This window comes from Salvia splendens, chromosome 4, assembly GCF_004379255.2.
Source record: "Salvia splendens isolate huo1 chromosome 4, SspV2, whole genome shotgun sequence".
Classification (NCBI taxonomy): Eukaryota; Viridiplantae; Streptophyta; class Magnoliopsida; order Lamiales; family Lamiaceae; genus Salvia; species Salvia splendens.
In genome coordinates this window covers 14,987,851-15,007,189 of record NC_056035.1, presented here as the reverse complement: position 1 = coordinate 15,007,189, position 19,339 = coordinate 14,987,851, and the positions used below count along the sequence as shown (strand labels likewise).

At 41.4% G+C, this 19,339-nt stretch overlaps 2 protein-coding genes and 1 pseudogene across 3 annotated transcripts; 2 read left to right on the top strand and 1 right to left on the bottom strand.

The window, feature by feature from the left end:
* Window positions 1-3,643: 3,643 nt before the first annotated feature.
* On the top strand, window positions 3,644-4,712 carry LOC121800708 (annotated as a pseudogene).
* A 94-nt stretch (window positions 4,713-4,806) lies between these two features.
* Window positions 4,807-6,666, bottom strand: LOC121800463 (transcription factor MYB17-like). Of its 2 annotated transcripts, none has more exons than XM_042200038.1 (4): window positions 6,387-6,666; window positions 5,770-5,975; window positions 5,552-5,681; window positions 4,807-5,481 (listed from the first exon to the last, which is right to left on the bottom strand). In XM_042200038.1, the coding sequence occupies exons 2-4, from the start codon at window positions 5,900-5,902 to the stop codon at window positions 4,887-4,889; spliced, it is 858 nt and encodes a 285-aa protein (XP_042055972.1). In that variant the 5' UTR covers window positions 5,903-5,975; window positions 6,387-6,666; the 3' UTR covers window positions 4,807-4,886. The 2 variants fall into 2 exon arrangements, with proteins under 2 accessions (XP_042055972.1, XP_042055973.1); XM_042200039.1 differs by lacking the exon at window positions 6,387-6,666 and adding an exon at window positions 6,103-6,369.
* Window positions 6,667-16,963: 10,297 nt separating this feature from the next.
* LOC121800707 lies at window positions 16,964-18,323 on the top strand. Its single transcript, XM_042200221.1, has 3 exons — window positions 16,964-17,012; window positions 17,084-17,436; window positions 17,525-18,323. The coding sequence occupies exons 1-3, from the start codon at window positions 16,964-16,966 to the stop codon at window positions 18,131-18,133; spliced, it is 1,011 nt and encodes a 336-aa protein (XP_042056155.1). The 3' UTR covers window positions 18,134-18,323.
* The last annotated feature ends 1,016 nt before the right edge of the window (window positions 18,324-19,339 follow it).

Sequence of the window (19,339 nt, the reverse complement as noted above, 5' to 3'; positions counted from 1 at the left end):
ATTGTCCGCCCGTGTTGAATTATTCCAAACAGGTCCAAATGCAGCCGGTCAGCAAAGTATCTCGGCGTTGCAGAAGTGTACGTGTGTCATCCGACAACTCGCTACTGGGCAAACGGCAGACCTATTCGACGAGTATTTGCATGTCAGTGAGTCCACTGGAATCCTTTGTCTTAAAAATTTTTGCGAGGGCGTTCGTACAGCTTTCGGTGATGAATTCCTTCGGGCACCCACCACCGATGATTGCCAACGGTTGCTTCTTCTTTACGAATCAGTCCATGGCTTTCCCGGAATGCTTGGCAGCATTGACTGCATGCATTGGAGGTGGAAGAATTGCCCGACTGCTTGGAGGGGGCAACACTTAAGCAGCCACAAAGGCGGCGGCCCAACACTTATCCTTGAAGCGGTCGCCGACTACCGCCTATGGATTTGACATGCATATTTTGGCGTTGCCGGATCCAACAACGACTTGAACGTGCTCTATTCTTCACCCCTCTTCAATGATGTGTTCAATGGTGTAGCACCGACGATCGACTTCACTGTCAACGGAAATACATACCACATGGGTTACTATCTCGCCATGGTATCTACCCAAGGTGGTCGACTTTCGTGAAGACGCTCAGCAACCCGCAAGACCCGAGACGGGTTCTTTTTGCGCAGCGTCAAGAGTCTGCGCGGAAAGACGTCGAAAGAGCCTTTGGGGTCCTTCAAGCCCGATTCAACATTGTGAAGGCCCCGGCTCGGCTATGGTACGTGAAAAATATCGTCGACATCATGTACACGTGTATTATCTTACACAACATGATTATAGCCGACGAAGAACCGAGGGTGGCTAGCTTCTACGACGAGGATGAAGCCGGAAGCTCAACCGCGAGGTCTCCCCTACGCCGAGGTGTGCATACGACGGTGGGTGAGAGGATCGAAACAAGGTACACAATGCGCGATACCCGAACCCACGTTGAGCTACAAGAAGACCTAATCAAACACATGTGGGCGAAATTCGGCAACGAGTAGTGGGTTTTTTAATTTTAAGAATTTAATTGAGCTGAGAACTGAGATGGTGGGAATTCATCACTTTTGCTGTAATTGAGCTTAATTAATTCACTGTAGCTATATTAATTACAGGCTAGCTACATTGAATAAATTGATCGCTTCTTAGAAAAATTTATCAACATGTTTTTGAAAATCTGCGATGGACTAGCGATCTTTTGTAATGTGTATGATCCTTGTGAGACTCTTTTTCAATTGCTAAAGATATGTTAAGTTTTCTATGCTAATATTGATGAAATGTTTATCTTGATATTTAGAGCATCCACTATAGGTGGATGCTTTCAATCGCCCCGCCCCATTTTTTTGTCCACAGTCCCACTTTTTTGTCCATAGCCCCAATTTTTTCCTCCACTGCCTCACTATAGGCGGACACTTCCAATAGCCCCAAAATTTTATAACCAATTTTTATTTTACTTTTTTCGTTGAAGTTTTTAAATCAGCTGAATTGAAATATTTACAAAACGAGGTAATTGAGACCGAATATTCGTTGTATTGGCAAAGGTAAAATTATACAACGAACGTAAAAAAAAATTACAAATAAAAACGCCGCCACCGTCTAATCGGTGGAGTCGTCCGATTCCTCTTCCTCATCTCCGTCGCCTTCTCCATCGCCTTCAACGTCTCCCTCGTTGCCACCGACATCCGCTGCCCCAGGACCCTCATCAGCCAAGCGCAGACGGCGCTGGATCCGACGTATGAGGTCGGAGTATATATTCTTGATGTACGGGTCGGTTGCCGTCTCGTATTTGCTGCAGGCATCATTCAATTCGTGCGCCAGCTGCACATATACGGTATCCTTCAAGACCGCACTGGCAAAAGGGGCCCTTGAAGGAGGTATAGACGCGGGCTGCGGGGCGCGCGATCCAGAAGCCGCCGACGATCGACGGGAGGAACCGCCGGCTTCTCTAGCGCGTCTGATAGATGCACGTTGTCCCGGAGGGCGGGTGCGCCTAGAGTGTGTAGCGGAGGGCTCTGCGGCTTGCTCTTCGTTCAGGTCGAACGATTGCGAGCCGCTGCCGCTGCTGTAGTCCCCGGCAATGTTGTGTCTTGTCCGCTTCGTCGCCGGACTCTGCTCTTGGGCACAGATGGCCTTGAATTTTGGGCAGTCCTGGAGAACTAGAAACTCCTCCCACATTGTGAACTTCGAATTGTCGAGCGTGCGGTATTGCTCCATCGAAAGTTCTTTCACGTCAGCCTCGCTGCGGCCACTCTCCGCATGGAGCAGGTTGTTCTGGTATATGCCCGCGAACCGCCGGGTCGCCGGCAGAATCCTAGACCACTTCTTGCGGAGCTATTCCCCGTCACGCGGGAGGGAGTCGCGAGGTTTGAACTCGTTGTACGCCTGCACGACGCGCTTCCAAAAGCTAAACTCGGTCTGATCGGTGCCCAATATGGGGTCTGATGTGGCGGCATCCCACGCCCTCGCCACAGCAACGGACTCCGCTTTGGTGTAGTGGATGGGCTTTTTTTTCCGACTTGAACTGAGCCGCTTTGCGAACCGCCACCGGAGCCGACACCGCTGCCCGATCCGCCGGCTCCGCTGACATTGCCCGATCCTCCACCGCCACCGCCACCGCCACCGCGTTGGGACCCTCCGACTCTCGTCGTAACGGGCGTATCCGGTACGCCGGAACTGAGCAGATCTATCATCGTATCCAATGCGTCTTGATCTGCATCGGTGAAAGGAGATTGACTGGATTGGAAAGGGGTCTCCGGACGGGGATGGTTAAGCGAGTCGAGGTTGGGTCTGTAATCTCCAAACGCCGAGCGGCTCAGATTCCTCGGCAAAGGTTGGGTGGGAGAAGACCTCCAAGGCTGAGATGGTGGCGGAGTTGGACTCGAGGCCCATGCCGGGGGAGGTTGATTCCAACTCCATGGCTGAGACGGAAAGCCGCCATATCCCGACGGTACGCCACCATATCCCGACGGTACGCCGCCATATCCCGACGGCTGGGAAGTATTGCCACCATATCCCGATTCGTGCGAGCCGGGGGATTCGTCGTCTCCACCGTGCATTTTTTTAGAGTGAAAGTGTAGATAGTGATGTATGAAAATGAAGTGTGTGAAAGTGTGTAAAAATGGATGGTGGAGGAGGAGTATTTATATATGTAATTTTCGAAAAAATTTAAAAAAAAAAAAAATTAATCAAAGGGGGCGGACGTGCATAGCCCGTCGCCCCACTATAGACCGCCCCACCCATCGCCCCATTTCGCCCCGCGGCCCCCACCATCGCCCCGCGATCGCCCCGTAGGAGGCGATGCCTCTACCGCCCCACAATAGCCCCATTTTTCTTGTCCGCCACGGGGCGGACGTTTGCTGCACTATAGACAGCCCCACAATAGCCCCGAATTTTCGTCCGCCCCATTCTCTCCTATAGTGGATGCTCTTAGGGAACAGATTATGTGGTGATGATTATATGGTTGCTTCTCCTTGTATCTCAAGATTGAACTACTATATACATACATAATTACAAGTCATAGCTAATAAAAACATTCGATGATGTCAAAACAAGATGCCATTATATCTCTGTAAGTTTTGATTAAAATTGAATTGGGCTGTAAGTTTTGATTAAAATTGAATTGGGCGACTGTTTTTGTGTGCTGCAGAGATCCCTGAACCTGTAGTCAAGAGCAGCTCGAAAGGGTCCCTCGATAGAGGTGAGTTTCTTGCTCGAATTGATAGTTCTATGGAAGGGGTAATTCGGTTTAGATGTAAAACTTGTGTCTAGTCTTAGAATTAGGATTAAAACTGGAAAATAGTCTTAGAATTTGGATTTTGCTCTCTGTACTAGTAGCAGGAGTTAATTATATCAGAAAATGAAATGTGGATAAGCAGATATGCTTTGTAGTGAATGGGATTGAAATGATTTTAGAAATTTACTTGGTGACGAAGTTGGACTGTCTAAATTTTGTAGATGTTGCTCTTGCAAAGCTCGAAGATGAGAAGAGGTTGTCATATATCAAGGCATGGGAAGAAAGTGAAAAAACCAAAGTCGAAAACAAGTAGGGCTTATCTACATCTCTTCTCGTTTCTCTTCTTCCAACATGTTCTTGTATGAATCGAGAGTGGTTGTAATTCTTTCCTATGATGGGGCAGGGCACAGAAGAAACTCTCGGACGTTGCATCGTGGGAGAACACGAAGAAGGCCTCTCTTGAGAGTGAGCTGAAGAGCATTGAGGTAATACCCACATTCTCAAACTGATGAAGATTCATTATGATTACAAGTTTAAAACCAAGCAATGAGAAACTACATATACTTGTTGAAGGAAAAAATTGAGAAGAAGAAGGGAGAGTACGCGGAGAAGATCAGGAACAAGGTGGGACTAGTACACAAGTAAGCAGAGGAGAAGAAGGCCATGGTTGAATCCAAACGCGGAGAGGAACTGCTCAAAACTGAGGAGGCAGCTGAAAAACTCCGTGCAACGAAGCAAGCCCCGCCAATGGCCTGCGGATGCCTCGGAGGCTAAAACACTATCAAATCTATCACCTATCTCCACCAACAAAATGGTAGAATTATGAAGCTTAGTTTTTTTAATTCTTCTTATGTACAGATAGTTTCTTCTGTTGTGTGATTCTACTACTATGTTATGTCATATATTTGTATTGTAAACAAGAAAACAATGATCTTGAATAAATCCAATGCAAATTGTTCGACTCTTCCTACATTCTCCTATTACATCCTGCGTTTCACTATCACATGTATTGCAACACAAAATGTTAAAAGGTTGATGCAGGAAATGAAAGTGGGAATAGCTAAGGTTTGTGCAACTTCTTCCATTGCAAAGCTACCAAAGTTTGCAGCTCAAAAACACACAAAAACAGAGCTTCCAATTTTGTAACTAGACAAAACCATGTTGGGGGGAGGAATGGAACAAACTATCAGTATTAAAATCTGGATACAAGTTGTAGCAATCAGCATCTTCCAAGAAGCTCATATCATTGCTGCTTGGAAAATCCAGCAGCAGCTGCAGTGTAGACTCTGAGGAGTCTTCTACATCAGATTTGATCCTCTTGGAATCCCTCGAACCGCTGTGTTTACTGCTTGGATCCTCCACCAACGGGCGTGCAACCTTGAGCTCGACTTCAGTGGTCGTGCCTGATATCGAGCAGCACTTGTTCGAAGCAGAGGAGGATGGGCTCGAGGATTGGTTCTTGATCTTGAACTTCCTGAAGGTCTCCCCAACCTCGGAGTTCCAGAGGCGGAGGAAGTGGTCACCTCCCCCATGTGACTCTCTGGAGAGACGGGCCTCGGCTTCAACCCTGGTCCCCTCCCACTGCGTGGAAGGCAAGCCTCCCCCGTCCAAGGACGGGGAGGGCTCATGGGTCTGAGGGTCGATGCCCATCAGCATCAGCCGCTTCTTGAGGTGCGTGTTCCATAGGTTCTTGATCTCGTTGTCTGTCCTGCCCGGGAGCTGGGAGGCAATGGCTGCCCATCTGAAGCCGTAGATTTTGTAACATTTATCAAGAAGATAAAGGGTTGAGATTTGGTGGGATTGAGGTATACCTGTTGCCGAGAATGGCGTGGAGCTGGATGACGAGCTTCTCGTCCTCGGGGGTGAAGGGCCCCCGTTTTATGTCTGGACGAAGGTAGTTCGTCCAGCGCAGTCGACAGCTCTTCCCGCAGCGGAGAAGACCTGTGCAATATAGCATATAATGAGTTAAGTTGTGTTGAACTTGAATGAGATCAACTCATTCACTAATTGAAAAGAAGAGGAAATAAACCTGCAAGCTTGGGGAGGAATCTCCAGCTGCCATGGCCATGCTTGTCAATGTACTCCACCAACTTGTCATCTTCCTCAGGAGTCCAAGGCCCCTTCTTCAGCCCCTTCTTCTCACAGCAGGGTGCTCTCCCCATCACCACCAAACCACACACTCTAAACACAACCAAATGCACACAAGTGTCTCTCTCTCTCAAAAAAAAAAAGGAGCTGCGTGTGAAATGAAACAGAAAAGAAGGTCAGTGAAGTTTGAGAGATGAGAGAGCCGGAAATGGCATTGAATGCTTGGACTTAGGGTGGTATGATAGATATGCAGCAAGCAGATAGATACACATACACTATATCTGGAGAGACTTCTCTTCTTTGTTAATCTATAAATGGTGCAAGATTGTTCAACAACATGGACGAGGATATTGAATGATTGATTTCAATGGAATAAAGCAATTCATTTTATTTATTGCTCTGTCTTGACCTCCCTTCATTTATTTCTGACACCACTACTATTTCATACACATTATTATATATATGTGCATACACATACACACACACAGAGAAATATGGATATATATGTGGCGGATCAATCAAGTCAGTAGCATAACATGAGTAACACTAATTACTTACAAAGAACTGAGATGGTGTATGTATGATCACACTTATTTATATTTAATCTTTTAATGCCCACAACAATAAATGGAGATACAATAATGATTTAGGTGTGCTACTATACTATAACAGGGAAAAAGTTAAATGAAATGATACTATTAGACTTTTGGCGTTTAATGTTTGGTATATATAGTAAAATAAGTGGAAAGAAGAAAAGTGGAAATTGAAGTTTGAAGATTTGTGGCAACAGTTGCTACTGTTTTTGCAGTGTGTGTGTGTGTGTAGAGAGAGCATGCCATGAGGTGAGGAGTAAATGCAGGATAACACAGGAAATGGGATGAGAGGGAGAGCAGTGAAGTGCAAAGCATTTAATACTTTGCATTCAATGAAAAATCCCATTCTCTCTCTCATTCCACCAAGCACATGACTGCACATTTTGAAGAGAGAGTAAGCATTGATGGGTGGGACAGAGATTCATGCAGGATGACAGGGGTTACAAGCTGTGGGAAAAATATCAATTAAGAGGGATCTACATTTTCTTGTGAAACCTCATAAATTATCAAATAAATCTTGTCTGACTCGGAGGCTCAATTTCAAGTTTGAAACTTTGAAAGTCTATTGCAATTACTGATTTTGCAGCATTTGCTTGTTATAGACTGGATGGAGAAAGGAAGAAGAAAAATAAGCATTGAAGAAATGGAGATAGATTGTTAAAAGAATAAAGATTTAGACAAGATAGTCGTGTCTTGGAATATGTGAGGTCGATTCTATTCACGCACATGCATGTTTTCTGCCATGTATATTGGAAACCATTACTCTATCCTATTCCGTGCAAATACTGCCTCCGCTCAAAAACATGAAAACACAAATTTCTATTTTACCATAAATTTAAATGATCCTTGAATCATGTTTTTTTTTAATTCGGAATACATTAAATTAAATTTTCTTGAATAAAAGGGAAAATGGTTCTATTTAGAGCATCCACAACCGTGCTCTTGCCAGCGGCACGGTTGTGGGCCCGGGCGGTACTATTCATGCCTGCTCTCTGGCAAGAGCACAACACCCACAACTGTGCTCTTCCGCAAGGACGAGCACAATTAATTTAATATTCAATTAAACATAAACATTTCCATAATACTAAAATTCATTAAAAAATCACAATAAATATTACAAAATACAAATAAAATAAAAAAAGACATAATTAAAATCCTAAAAATTAAAAATTACATAATTAAAATACTAAAAATTAAAAATTACATAATTATTGGCTAATATTACCCGAGGAAGACTACTCATCCGGCGGCAACAACCCCAATTGTTTTTGGAGACCTTTTATCATGGTCTCGTGTGTTTCAAGTTGCGTGGGGGTCATAGATGACCTATCGGCCATATTGAGTTGGCTTAAGAGCATCCACAGCGAGTTGTTCGGGGGTGGAGGTGGCACATAGGGAGCGGGAGCGGCTTCGGGAGTGGCTTCGGGAGTCGAGCCGCGACGACGGTTGGCCGCCGCCTTCTTCCTTCCTTGGGGGCGGCGTTGGGAACCGCTCGGTCCGGCGTCGGGGCTACCCAAGTTAGCTCCGGCGAGTTGGCTAGCCACTTCTTCCGAGCCGGAGTCGGATAGGGCTACCGACCTTGATCGTTTGGAGGAGCCGCTAGAGGAGGATGTTATGTCTCCCTTATACTTCGGGTGCGTCCGCGTCTCCTGCCAAACGTTAAGATATTTGAACGACTTACCGTTCATGGATTAGTAGGTGCTCAACGCGGCGGTGATGATGTCGACCTCGCTTCGGCCGCTCCCGGCATTCCGGGACTCCTGGATGAAATAGCCGTTGAACTTGCCAATTTCTTCGTTGGCTCGGCCGATGCAGTTACGCACCATACTCTCGTTGCGCTCGATCGTTCCGGGCGGCCGGTTTGCATTGTACCGGCTAGAGACGCGCCACCAAAAGTGATCGCCGGATTGGTTCGTTCCAACCACCGCATCTTCGGAGATTTCCAAGTACGTCTTGAACAATCTTTCCATCTCCGCCGGTGAGTACGGTGTGCGGAAACCGGCGCGAGATGGAGGAATCGGCATTTGGGAAGGGGCGCGATGCCTAGGCTCCGGTGTCCACCCGTAGCGCCCTTCGGAGGCACCTTGGTCGTCGATTGGGTATGGATGGTAGCTACCCGGAACGGCCGAATCTTGGGTTTGAGGAGGGGCCGAATATTCCATTTCCGGACTAGGAAACGGTTGGAACCGAACCATTCGGGGTTCCAACCGTGGGAGCCCGAAGGGTTATCGTCTTGGCCGGACATAGTGATGTTGTAGGGTATGAGAGAATGAAGATGAAAATGGATATGAGAGAATGGAGATGAGAATAGATATTGGAGAATGATGATGAGAGTTGTGTAGTTTGATGTGAATTTTTGGGGTGAAATTGGGGGTATTTATAGATGAAAGTGTGTATTTTGGGGTAAAAAAAATGAAAAAAAAATGAAAAAGGTGTAAAAAACGGTTATAAACGGATATATTTTTTTGGGGAAGTGAATTTTTTTTAATCAGTTTTTTTAATAAAAAATCGATTTTTTTAAAAAAAAATAAAATTTTTTTAAACACAACGGTCGAGCCGTTGACGAATGGGAGGCCGCCACGTGTGCGTCCGCTGGCACGGACGTGCTTGATACATCGAGCAGCGCCGTGCCAGCGGCGCGAGCGCAGCGGCGGCGGATGGCGTCCGTGCCAGCGGCGCGGACGGCGGTGGCGACGGACGCCACCGCTGCGCATGCTCTTATGTGGAACTTAGCGAGTATTCAGGATATACTAGTACTATATCTTAACGATGAGTTGCATTGTACTCCACAAAACTAATTTCCAATACGAAATACAAAACTTTGAATACTGTATATTAAAATTATTAATACAAAGATATAACTTTATCTGTATAACATGTAGGGTTTAAATATCAACACAAAGAGTCATAAGTATATTAAAAGTCTTGTGTTGATCTACTTATATTTTAGTGTTGATAATATAAACATACAAAATTGAAAAAGTTATGTGTTATGGATTGTGAATTAGTTAGCATTTAATCACAACCCTATTAACGATAAAGTATAAATGAGTGAACGACTCCCTCCGTCCCACATTAGGAGTCGCACTTGTGTTTCTGCACTTGTATACTTTCTCAGATGCATAATTGCAGTACCTATACTTTCAAAATATCATGTTAGGTCCGTATACCATCCTTTATGCCCGTTTCAAGGTCCTATTGACTTTTTCTCATTTTTTCGGACTAAATCATCCTCAAATGCGTAAAGACAATATCTGTACACTGAATCATTTAGAACCTTTAGACGATATTTGATACTAATTCAAATTTGGGTACCCTATAATGTTTGAAATCAAGTAATGATGCTTAGATCAACAATCTAGTCCTTGTAGATACGATAATTTCACTTGCCACCAACTACTTAGCTCGTACATTTGCGGTAGTTTCTTGAGCTAAAAGTAGTTTGAGTCACTGGTTTAACATCTTTTAAGATGAATTAACTATCCATCGAATATAACATGATTTTCATCTTTTCATATATGCGTACGCCCGTTTTTTAATCCATTTTTTTTGTTATTGGATTTTTTTAGTTATATTCTTTATTACTTTTATATGATTTTTTTTATAATCAAAGTTCGCTGTATATATTTTATTGTTAACTATCTCATTTAGTTACAAGTCATTTAAATAATTAAAATTTTATTTTTTAATATTAAAAAATAATTAAAATCCCAATCAAAATTAAATTTACAAATTTAATATTTATAAATATATTTAAGAATTTTACAATATTTTTTATTTTAATTGATTACTACTCTCTAAAAGTTTAATAGAAAGAAAGAGAAAAAGAATTTGACATAAAATGAAGTGAAAAATTATTATTTCTAAGTATTAAAGCTACAAGAAAATATCATAGCCTATATTAAAGAGACCAAGTATCCAAATTTTATGAAAGTCCAAAAAATACTTTCATGTCTTGGAAGCATTTTCATGAAAAAATAGGGTAAATAGAAAAATAAAAATAAAAAATACCACAAGTGAGATTAGCTGTAAGTTCATAGACTAGTCATGATATTTTTAAAATTAAGACTATTTTTGTTTAAACTTTAAATTTCATATACTTCCCTCTAAATCGAGAAATTTCGGAATATGAGTTTAAATTCGCTGACCTTTCAAGATAAGGGATTAAATTTGCCTACCTTTCGAAATATGGGTCCGTGACATGTGAATTTTTCGGAATAAGGGTTTTACACCTTTTGTTATTGATTCTCTTCATTTTTCTTATTATTTCCTTTCCAATAATTATAGATTTACTAAACTGTCCTTTAATCCATCTCTCAAAAAAAATATTTTACCTCCCTCCAAACTATTTGCGCTCCACTCTTAAAAGTCAATCTTCTCTCTCAAATTCTTACGTTCACGCCGCCTCCGCCTCCACCTCCACCCTCCACTTCGCCGCCACCTCTTCCTGGCGCCTCTTCACCGTCTCTGCCTCCACCCTTCACCACCTCCGCTTCCACTCTTTGCCGCTCTTTCCAATTCCGATCTCGAGCAACCTCTCCTCAATTCCTTCAACGCGTAATAATCCACGTTTCCGCTCTCTCCTCCGGCTAGCCTCTGCTTTAGCTGCTGGATTTTAGCCACCAACGAGCACAATTTCCCCGTAATTTCTCTGTATTGAACCTTCTGCCGCTTCCAAGCAGGCCCTAGCAATTTTCGGTCACGCAAAATCGAATTGTACAATAATTTCAAATGCTCTAAATCGTGGAGGCTATCCGGCAGGCACCTTATCGATTCGACAATGCTGCTCTAATGGCCAGCGCCTCGATGCAAGACGTGTCCAGCGCTAGGGCTCTGTTGCAATCGGCGATGGCCTCTGCGATCCGTCCGGCCGAGGCGCGGTGGACGTAGCACTCTGACAGAAACCCATGTGGTGCGCCCCGACGCCCGTCAAGGATTTTCGTGAAGTGTCTAACGGGTTCGGAGTAGAGTCCTGCGTTGAGGGCGGCGATCGCGGCCGTCTTGCGGCGGATGAGGAGCTGGATGCGAGATGCTCTCGAATTCGGTCTTCAGATGCCTCTCCGGCTGGTGATTCTCCACCTCTGCTTCCACTTCCAAACATAAATGATGAATAGCGGCGAAGAGTGGAAGCGGAGGTGGCGAAGGGTGGAGGCAGAGGCGGTGAAGAGGCAGCGGCGAAGTGGAGGGTGGAGGTGGAGGCGGAGGCGGAGGCGGAGGCGGCGTGCGCAAATCGTTTGGAGGGAGGTAAAATGAAATTTTTGAGAGATGAGTTAAATGATAGTTTAGTAAATCTATAATTATTGGATGGGAAATAATAAGAAAAATGAAAAGAATAAATATAAAAATGTGTAAAACCCTTATTCCGAAAAATTCGTATATCTCGGACCTATATTTCGAAAGGTAAGCGAATTTAATCCCTTATCTCGAAAGGTCAGCGAATTTAAACCCATATTTTGAAATTTCTCTTTTTTGCGATTCCATTGTCCGTTGAAATTAACGGTTTTGATATAAATATAAAATCCAAAAAGTTCTAAATCTATGATTATTGGATGGGAAATAATAAGAAAAATGAAGAGAATAATATAAAAAAGTGTAAAACCCTTATTCAAAAAATTTGTATATCTCGGACCCATATTTCGAAAGGTAAGCGAATTTAATCTCTTATCTCGAAAGGTCAGCGAATTTAAACCCCTATTCTGAAATTTCTCCGCTAAATCATAGATATGAAATTAAGAATCCAAAATGCAGCCCGCCAAATCGTTTGGGGCCCGAAAAACTGATGATTGAGCAAAGCTTGCTAACCAGAGTAAAAATTGCGCAGCCGTTGACGTGGCGAGACCTAATTCGGTAACCACCCTCCCCGTCCCTCTCCCACATACACATCAATCCATCTCCGGTGCTGAGCTCGAACGGTTTTGGTTGTAAGTTCGAATTTGAGTATTTCAATCACAATACTGCTTGCCAACTTGTATTTATTTCAATTATTTGCAAATTCCAGATTTTGGTGATCTCCCCCTCCCCCAAATAGCTTTAACATCCTTTATCCTTCTCTTATGTCAATATTTAATTAAAAAATGTGAGATTTTCTTGCACTGTTATGAATTTGAAAAATCCTTGTTGGTAGAGTGCATATCAAGCTGATCAATGTATTAGTTTCTCTATTCGAATTTGACTACTTATTTTCAAATTGCGTCTCATTGCCTATTGAACAGTAGTGCTGCATAACTCTACATAATCCACAAGTTGCTGAAATAATTAGGACGTTTCAAGGAATGGTTTTATTTTGTTTACTGATGACCTGGAATTTCAGTGTTCAGTCACCTTATTTCCTAGATTAGCAAGCTCTGTTTTATTATATTTTTATATATGTTCATTACATATTTCAGGACATGTATATGATTTCTACAATGCTTATTTTCACAGACGAAACATTTGAGATATGCGGATCTGTTTAGTGATTCTTTAAGTAGTAGAACTATGAATTACAATTCATATTCTTATTTAGAAATTAATGTATGTTTTTTTTTTCAATTTCTCTATGTCAGTGAGTGTTTTCTAAATCCTTTATGTTTTCTGGTTGATGAATATGATATTTGCGTACCTCTCTTTGCAGTGTTTAAATTCTCATGGCTACCCAAAGATTGGTTTTGATGTTATGCTTGATGATTTTCAGTCAGCTCTCTTCAATTTCCATTCGTTCCTGACAGTAGTATTGCTAGGCATATGTGCCTGCACATATGTGAAGATGCAGTTTCCTGCACTTCTTGAATATAGAACTGGATAAGTTTCTTGTTTCAGACTTTAGTTTTCAACTTTGCTTGTCGAAAAATGGTTTGCTGCTTCTCAATAACTCGGTTTAGTTAGCTGCTCTTATTAATTCATCCGGCTTCACATAATGTCAACTTGTCACCAGTAATGATAGCCCGACCGCAGCAGTAGGGTTTGGTTGTTTCTCTGTGAATGTTCCTTGGTGCTTATTTCCGTTAATAAGAAAGAGTTCTTTTGGTTTTGGACGTGTAGATTAGACACCAGATAAATGCTTGTTACCTCTACAGTCAAATGGTGAGTGAGAATATTTCCATTGTATTGTTTTGTGATCACTCTTTACAAGTGTTTATTTTGACCGGTTATGTCATGATCTCCATAAACATGAGTCTAATTTCATTCTGATGCGGAGTATTAATTTGTTATGGCAGGTTTCGAGGGGTTTTCTGGAAAGCTGCTAGAATAGGTAGAATCTAATAAATGCTAGTAACTTGTAATGCTAATTGAGTTATAGGACTTGGTTATTTGGGGTGGAATAACATATTTTGAAAGGCATTTATCATGTCTGCGAATATATCTTCTGGAACGAGTCTTCCCAGTATGAAAAGCAACAAGTTTTAAATCACAAAAGGCCACCACTTTTTTTCATAAAAACCCAAGACCATGGATCTTCTGAGAATATTGCTTTATGAGGACTGTGATCATCTTTACAAGGACATCTCTCTAGTGAAGTATGAAACTAATATGATAATCGATCAATTTTTAAAATATAAGGGATCTTGTGGTTCCCTGTTCTATCATATTCTGTTGAACTAGAAATTCCAACTACCTGGTCTATTCTATTCCCCCCATCTGTCATAACTTGGTGTACTAGTATTCGTAACAGTACCCTGTGCTATGAGAACACATTAGGAAGTGCTCATTTTTTTCCTGGAAGGCTCAAGGTGGACACTGTACAAGTTGATATATTTGGTTTGGTTCTAACTATCTCTCCTTTACATGTTCTACAAAAGAATGAACACTCTATGTTTGCAAGTACACAAGGCTCAATAGCAAATGTAAAATCACCAGCTGTTTTAAAAGATTCATCTAACTGATATCAGTGCAGTAGGTAGTTTGAACTGACAGGCACACAATTAACAACATAAATAGTGATCTTATGCTTCAACCTTCTGAATACTAGGATCCTCTCTCCTCTCCCCACTGCAAGGCCTATCTTCTTCATCGGCCTTTTCCCATTTTTTCTTAGTGCAACTTTTGCAGCTTCTTCTTGCTTCACCGCTTTCTTCGACTTCAGATTCTGTACCCCAGTGAAGTGGATAACTCCTCAGGAACACCCTTCTTGTGTTGTAGTCTTCGTCCCTGAAAACTTTTTGCTCTCAGTCCATCTTCCTCCATGCTGTGGATATCTTATTTTTACTTGCTCCTAGTAGGGCTGGGTATTCGGTCGCTTAACCGATCCCAAAATTTCTTCAAAAAACTAACCGGAACCGAACCGATCTCAAGTTCAGTTACTTAATTAACCGAGTCGGTTATCGGTTAAAACTGAACTAACCGTATTGCTTAAAACAATACACCAAATTTAATAGATTAATACCAAATTTAAAAACGTTTCTATAATAATAAGAGAAAGGTTATCTTATTTTTAAAATATTAGCACTTGTTGACTTCGAGAGATCTTATTTTTTAAAAAATATTTAGAAACTTTATTAACTTTGAGATATTATAAAGATATTATAAGTGATAGTACACAAATTAAAATAGACTTTTTTGACATTGCAAATTTGTGATATGAGACTTTGATAAAATTTGAAAGTAAATTTAAATTCTTCTATTGTGACAAAGTTTTAAAGTAAATTACAATTTCTTCTGTTATTAATTAAAAATATAATTGAAATTAAAATTATTTATGGTTTTAAGTTTTAACTTTTCCTCTACTATTATTTTTTCTCCAATAATAAGTGAAGGGTTATTCAAGTTTTAAAAGAGTAATGCTTAAGCACTTTATTGACTTTGAGGTATAAATTTATAAGTATAATACTATAATTGATAATGACACAAATTAAATGCACTTTTTTGACATTGCAATACGAAGACTTTGCCAAAATTTAAATATAAATTATAATTTCTTCCATTGTGACAAAGTTTGAAAGTAAATTATAATTTCTTCTAGTAAATATACTTATAATTGAAATTAAAATTGAATTTAATTCAGTTGTCGGTTATAACCGACGGTTATCGGTTATAACCGATAACCGAATTGGAGCAAAACTTAAAACCGGTACCGAACCGATAACCGACCGGTTCCGGTTTGGTTTTCATTTAACCAAATAACCGAAAACCGTTTATCCACCCCTAGCTCCTAGTACCAACCTCCGAGACACTCTGTTTTATAGGTGCCTCGACAATGCGTGAGTGAGTATGTGCTGTATTTATTCTGGGGTACGGCCAAAAGATTACAAAATACCTATATAACAATCCCTTTTGAGTTCCTATTGTGTTAACTTATACTGCATTTGTCGTTTTCTTTTATGCGCAGCAGAATTGATTCCAGGTGTGAATATTTTAGAAGTAGTATGCTTTGTGGCAGCGCATGACAGGCAAAGATGGTGCATTCTATGCTGCTGCACTTGCACTTCCTAGCTGATATATTTTTCTTTGATAAGAGCCATTTCATGATTGTGCTTTTTTGGAATCTTTGGGTCTGTCCAATTTATTGATGTTGTTAGCTGCTCCCTCTGTTTCATAATAATAAAGTCATTTTGTCATTTTGGTACGTTCCATAGTAATAGAGTCATTTCATTTTTTAGTAAAAATCAACACATTTCTCCACACCCAATTTACTCTCTCTTACTTTATTTTCTCTTCCTTTTTCATTTTCCACTTTATTCTCCATTTACTTAACTTACCTAATTCAATTTTCTTAATCTTCGTGCCGAAAAGAAACGCATCCATTATTATGGAACAGAGAGAGTATTATTTTCCAGGATATACCTCCTTTTTCTCTTTATTATAGTGGGTTTTTGTTGTTATCTGGGATATACCTTTGTGGCATTTTTCCTATGTTATTACCTTTCTTTATTGTTTTTTCTTCTATGTTTGCTACTCGCAAGTGTGTTTGACGTAGAAGGCGTTTGAGGGATTTGGAACTATCACACTTAGGGTTCGTTTGATTAGATGAGTAGCAAATACAAAATTTTGAAGGGTTGTGTTGCTAACTTAATGTTTGTGGTAGTGTATATTATGCATAATGGAGTTTGGTTCGTTGAGTTGTGTTGGAACATGTGGGCAACATCAGTGTTTGGTTGGATTAGTTGGAAGCATGTTTTATTGGTTTGCATGACATATTTATCCCTAACACATTACATTAATTTCCAATTTGCCCTTTATCAAAAGTAGCATTTATAATTTGGATCTACCCCAAATTTTTCACTACCGCCTTCTCTAAAATCTGCTTAGCAGTCCCGCCAAAAGGAGACGCCCAACACCTCTTGGCCGGCAAATAATTACCGTCGAGCACAAGCCGACGTCTTTGACTGGGCACACGACCAAGGTAAATTTGCTTACTAATTCTCGTTGCATTTTTGTATTGCTTAATCAGTCATCGTCGGCTCCAGCGTATGTTCATAAATCGTCACGCCTTCCAAAGTCATTTATGATTCATTATCGACTACTGATTACCTTGTGCTCCCTCTGCTATTACTTCAATTTTGTCACATTATTTTTGTTTTTTGTTGGAGATTTTGTAGTCTTAGATCAAATATTCTTGTGTGAATGATGTCTGACTCTCACATACTGCCGGAATCAAAAAGCCACAACCCAAATGGTTAGTTTATGCACTGCAATTAACATGAACTTTAAGGATTAGTAATTGATGAACCTTTTATTGTTGTGAAGGTGGTGTTATTCGTGGTAAATCTGGTGGACTGAAGCCCGACAGGTCTAGGCGCTCATGGTCTCCTCGTGAGGAGGAAGTCCTCATACTAGCATTGAAGGACCTTGTGACTAACCATTGGAAGGCCGATAATGGGTTCCGAGCAGGATTCCTCACTCGCGTTGAAGAATTTGTCCGTCGAGAAATCCCTACAACAACTGTGAGAGCCCAACCTTATATTTCCTCCAAGATCAACACTTGGAAGAAATTCTACAATTCATTGAATATGATGCTTGACCGTAGTGGTGTTGGGTTCAACTCAGACGGCGACTGGAAGATAGAATGCAACGACAACCAGTGGGCCCAAATCGTTAAGGTTTAATCGATCCCATCCCCCCAACTCTTCTACATATTGTTGACCATCACTTTCTATTTTAATTTGAAGTTGTTGTTTTACCTTGTAGGCTGACTCCAATGCACGCTACATGAGGTATAAGTCTTGGCCATTTTACAATGACTGGAAGTACATCTACGGGAAGGATCGTGCAGCCGGTTTGCGGTGCGAGGGCATGACTCAAGCTTTTGCTAAAATGGGAGCTGCCCCTTCTCCGTCTGGTGGTGTCTCTTCACCAATTGGTGGTGTTCCTTCTCCCATGCGTGAGCCTCATCCTGATGTGTACAATGTCAATTTGGAGGATTTGTACACCCAAGAGGAGATCCAAGAAAGCCTCAATCCGGATACCGGATGTGAAAGCTCTTACAAAAGCCACACTACATCGAACAAACCTAACCGTAAAAGGAAGGCAGGGTCTGCATTGGAATCAATCTTAGAGGCGATGTCAAAGATGAACGAAGACACGAACCAGCGTCTAGACACTTTAACAACCCGTATCGGGTACGAGTTTGACCTAAGTGTTAAGCGCACTGTCCCAGGTTTGGATAGAAAGCAAAAATTCCTTGCTAGCGACATACTTGTGAAGGAGCCCAAGAGGCTTGACCTTTTTATGGGATACGACGATGATGAGAAGGCCGACTACCTCATGCATATCCTTGAGGAAAAAAATGGTAAGTGATCGCACACCAAAGGGACGACATGGTTTTGGTGGACTTCCAAAGCCTAGTAGCTCCAAGTATCCATTGATTTAAGTGGTTGTATGTAAAAGCCTTATAACTGAACCTCTCGGCAATAGCCTCGATCTCTAGCTTTTGTTATTGGATACTCATATTACTCTTTTGTTCAGGCATGTATGTCAGACTAATAGAACTATAGGTAAGGGGGTGTCTGTATTTTTTGTATGGCTGTGGGTTTGGTCCTCCACCCTCCGTCCTAAGGACGTGTTCACTACTTTAGAGATAGACAGTTTATGCTTCATTTATGGTCATATTTGGGTGTTCACTAGTCTTGATATAAATGAGGATGGCCCTGCATTTTATTAAGGCCCGCACTGTTCACTCCGTAAATAAGGCAATAGCATTTATTGACAAAATGGTGCTAATTGAAATGTCATCGAAAACCGCATCAGGAATTGGATGGCAAAAGTCGAATGGGGTGGCCTGCACATCGGGAGATGTTTAGGAATCGAGGAACAGGTTGCCATGTTGTAGCTGCTTTTGTGGTAATGTATGACTATGATCTGAATTAGGACATTTGGATGGCTAAGTCCATTGATATTTTGGCGAAATGTATGAAACTTAATTGTATGTAATGTATGACTTGTCAAATCATTTTTAATCGAAGTTTAGGATGAAAAAAGCTATTTATCCGCTTAGATTATCATTTTATAAGGTAAAAGTATCATTTTATTAAACAAAAATGTCATTTTATACACCAAAAATACCTATCATTCTATCGGCTGAAAGTATCATTCTATCGGCTGAAAACGGGAATAACATAATAGAATTTAGTAACAATCCTAATTACAATTGAGTTGTAGAACCTGCACCAAATAAAACACCATATAATTCAAATCTAATCTCATTTGCATGTCTAATCAAATTGGGGGTCATTCATAGATGTTGCAGACAACAACCATCTACCCACGACGGAGAGCGTCGAGCTCGAATGTCTACGCAACAACAAAAATGGTTGGATTTACTAACCTGTATGGAGTTTACTTTGCAGCTATGGCGTATTTGCTGCGTTTTTGCAGTGGCCTTCGAGCAACAATGAGGATGGAGAGAGAGGGTAAAAGGGGAAGAAGAGGGGGAGTCTTTTTCAAACAATGAAACTCTGTCTCACTAAACCTTCTTTTTTGGGGGTTAGAGTTACCAATTGAATA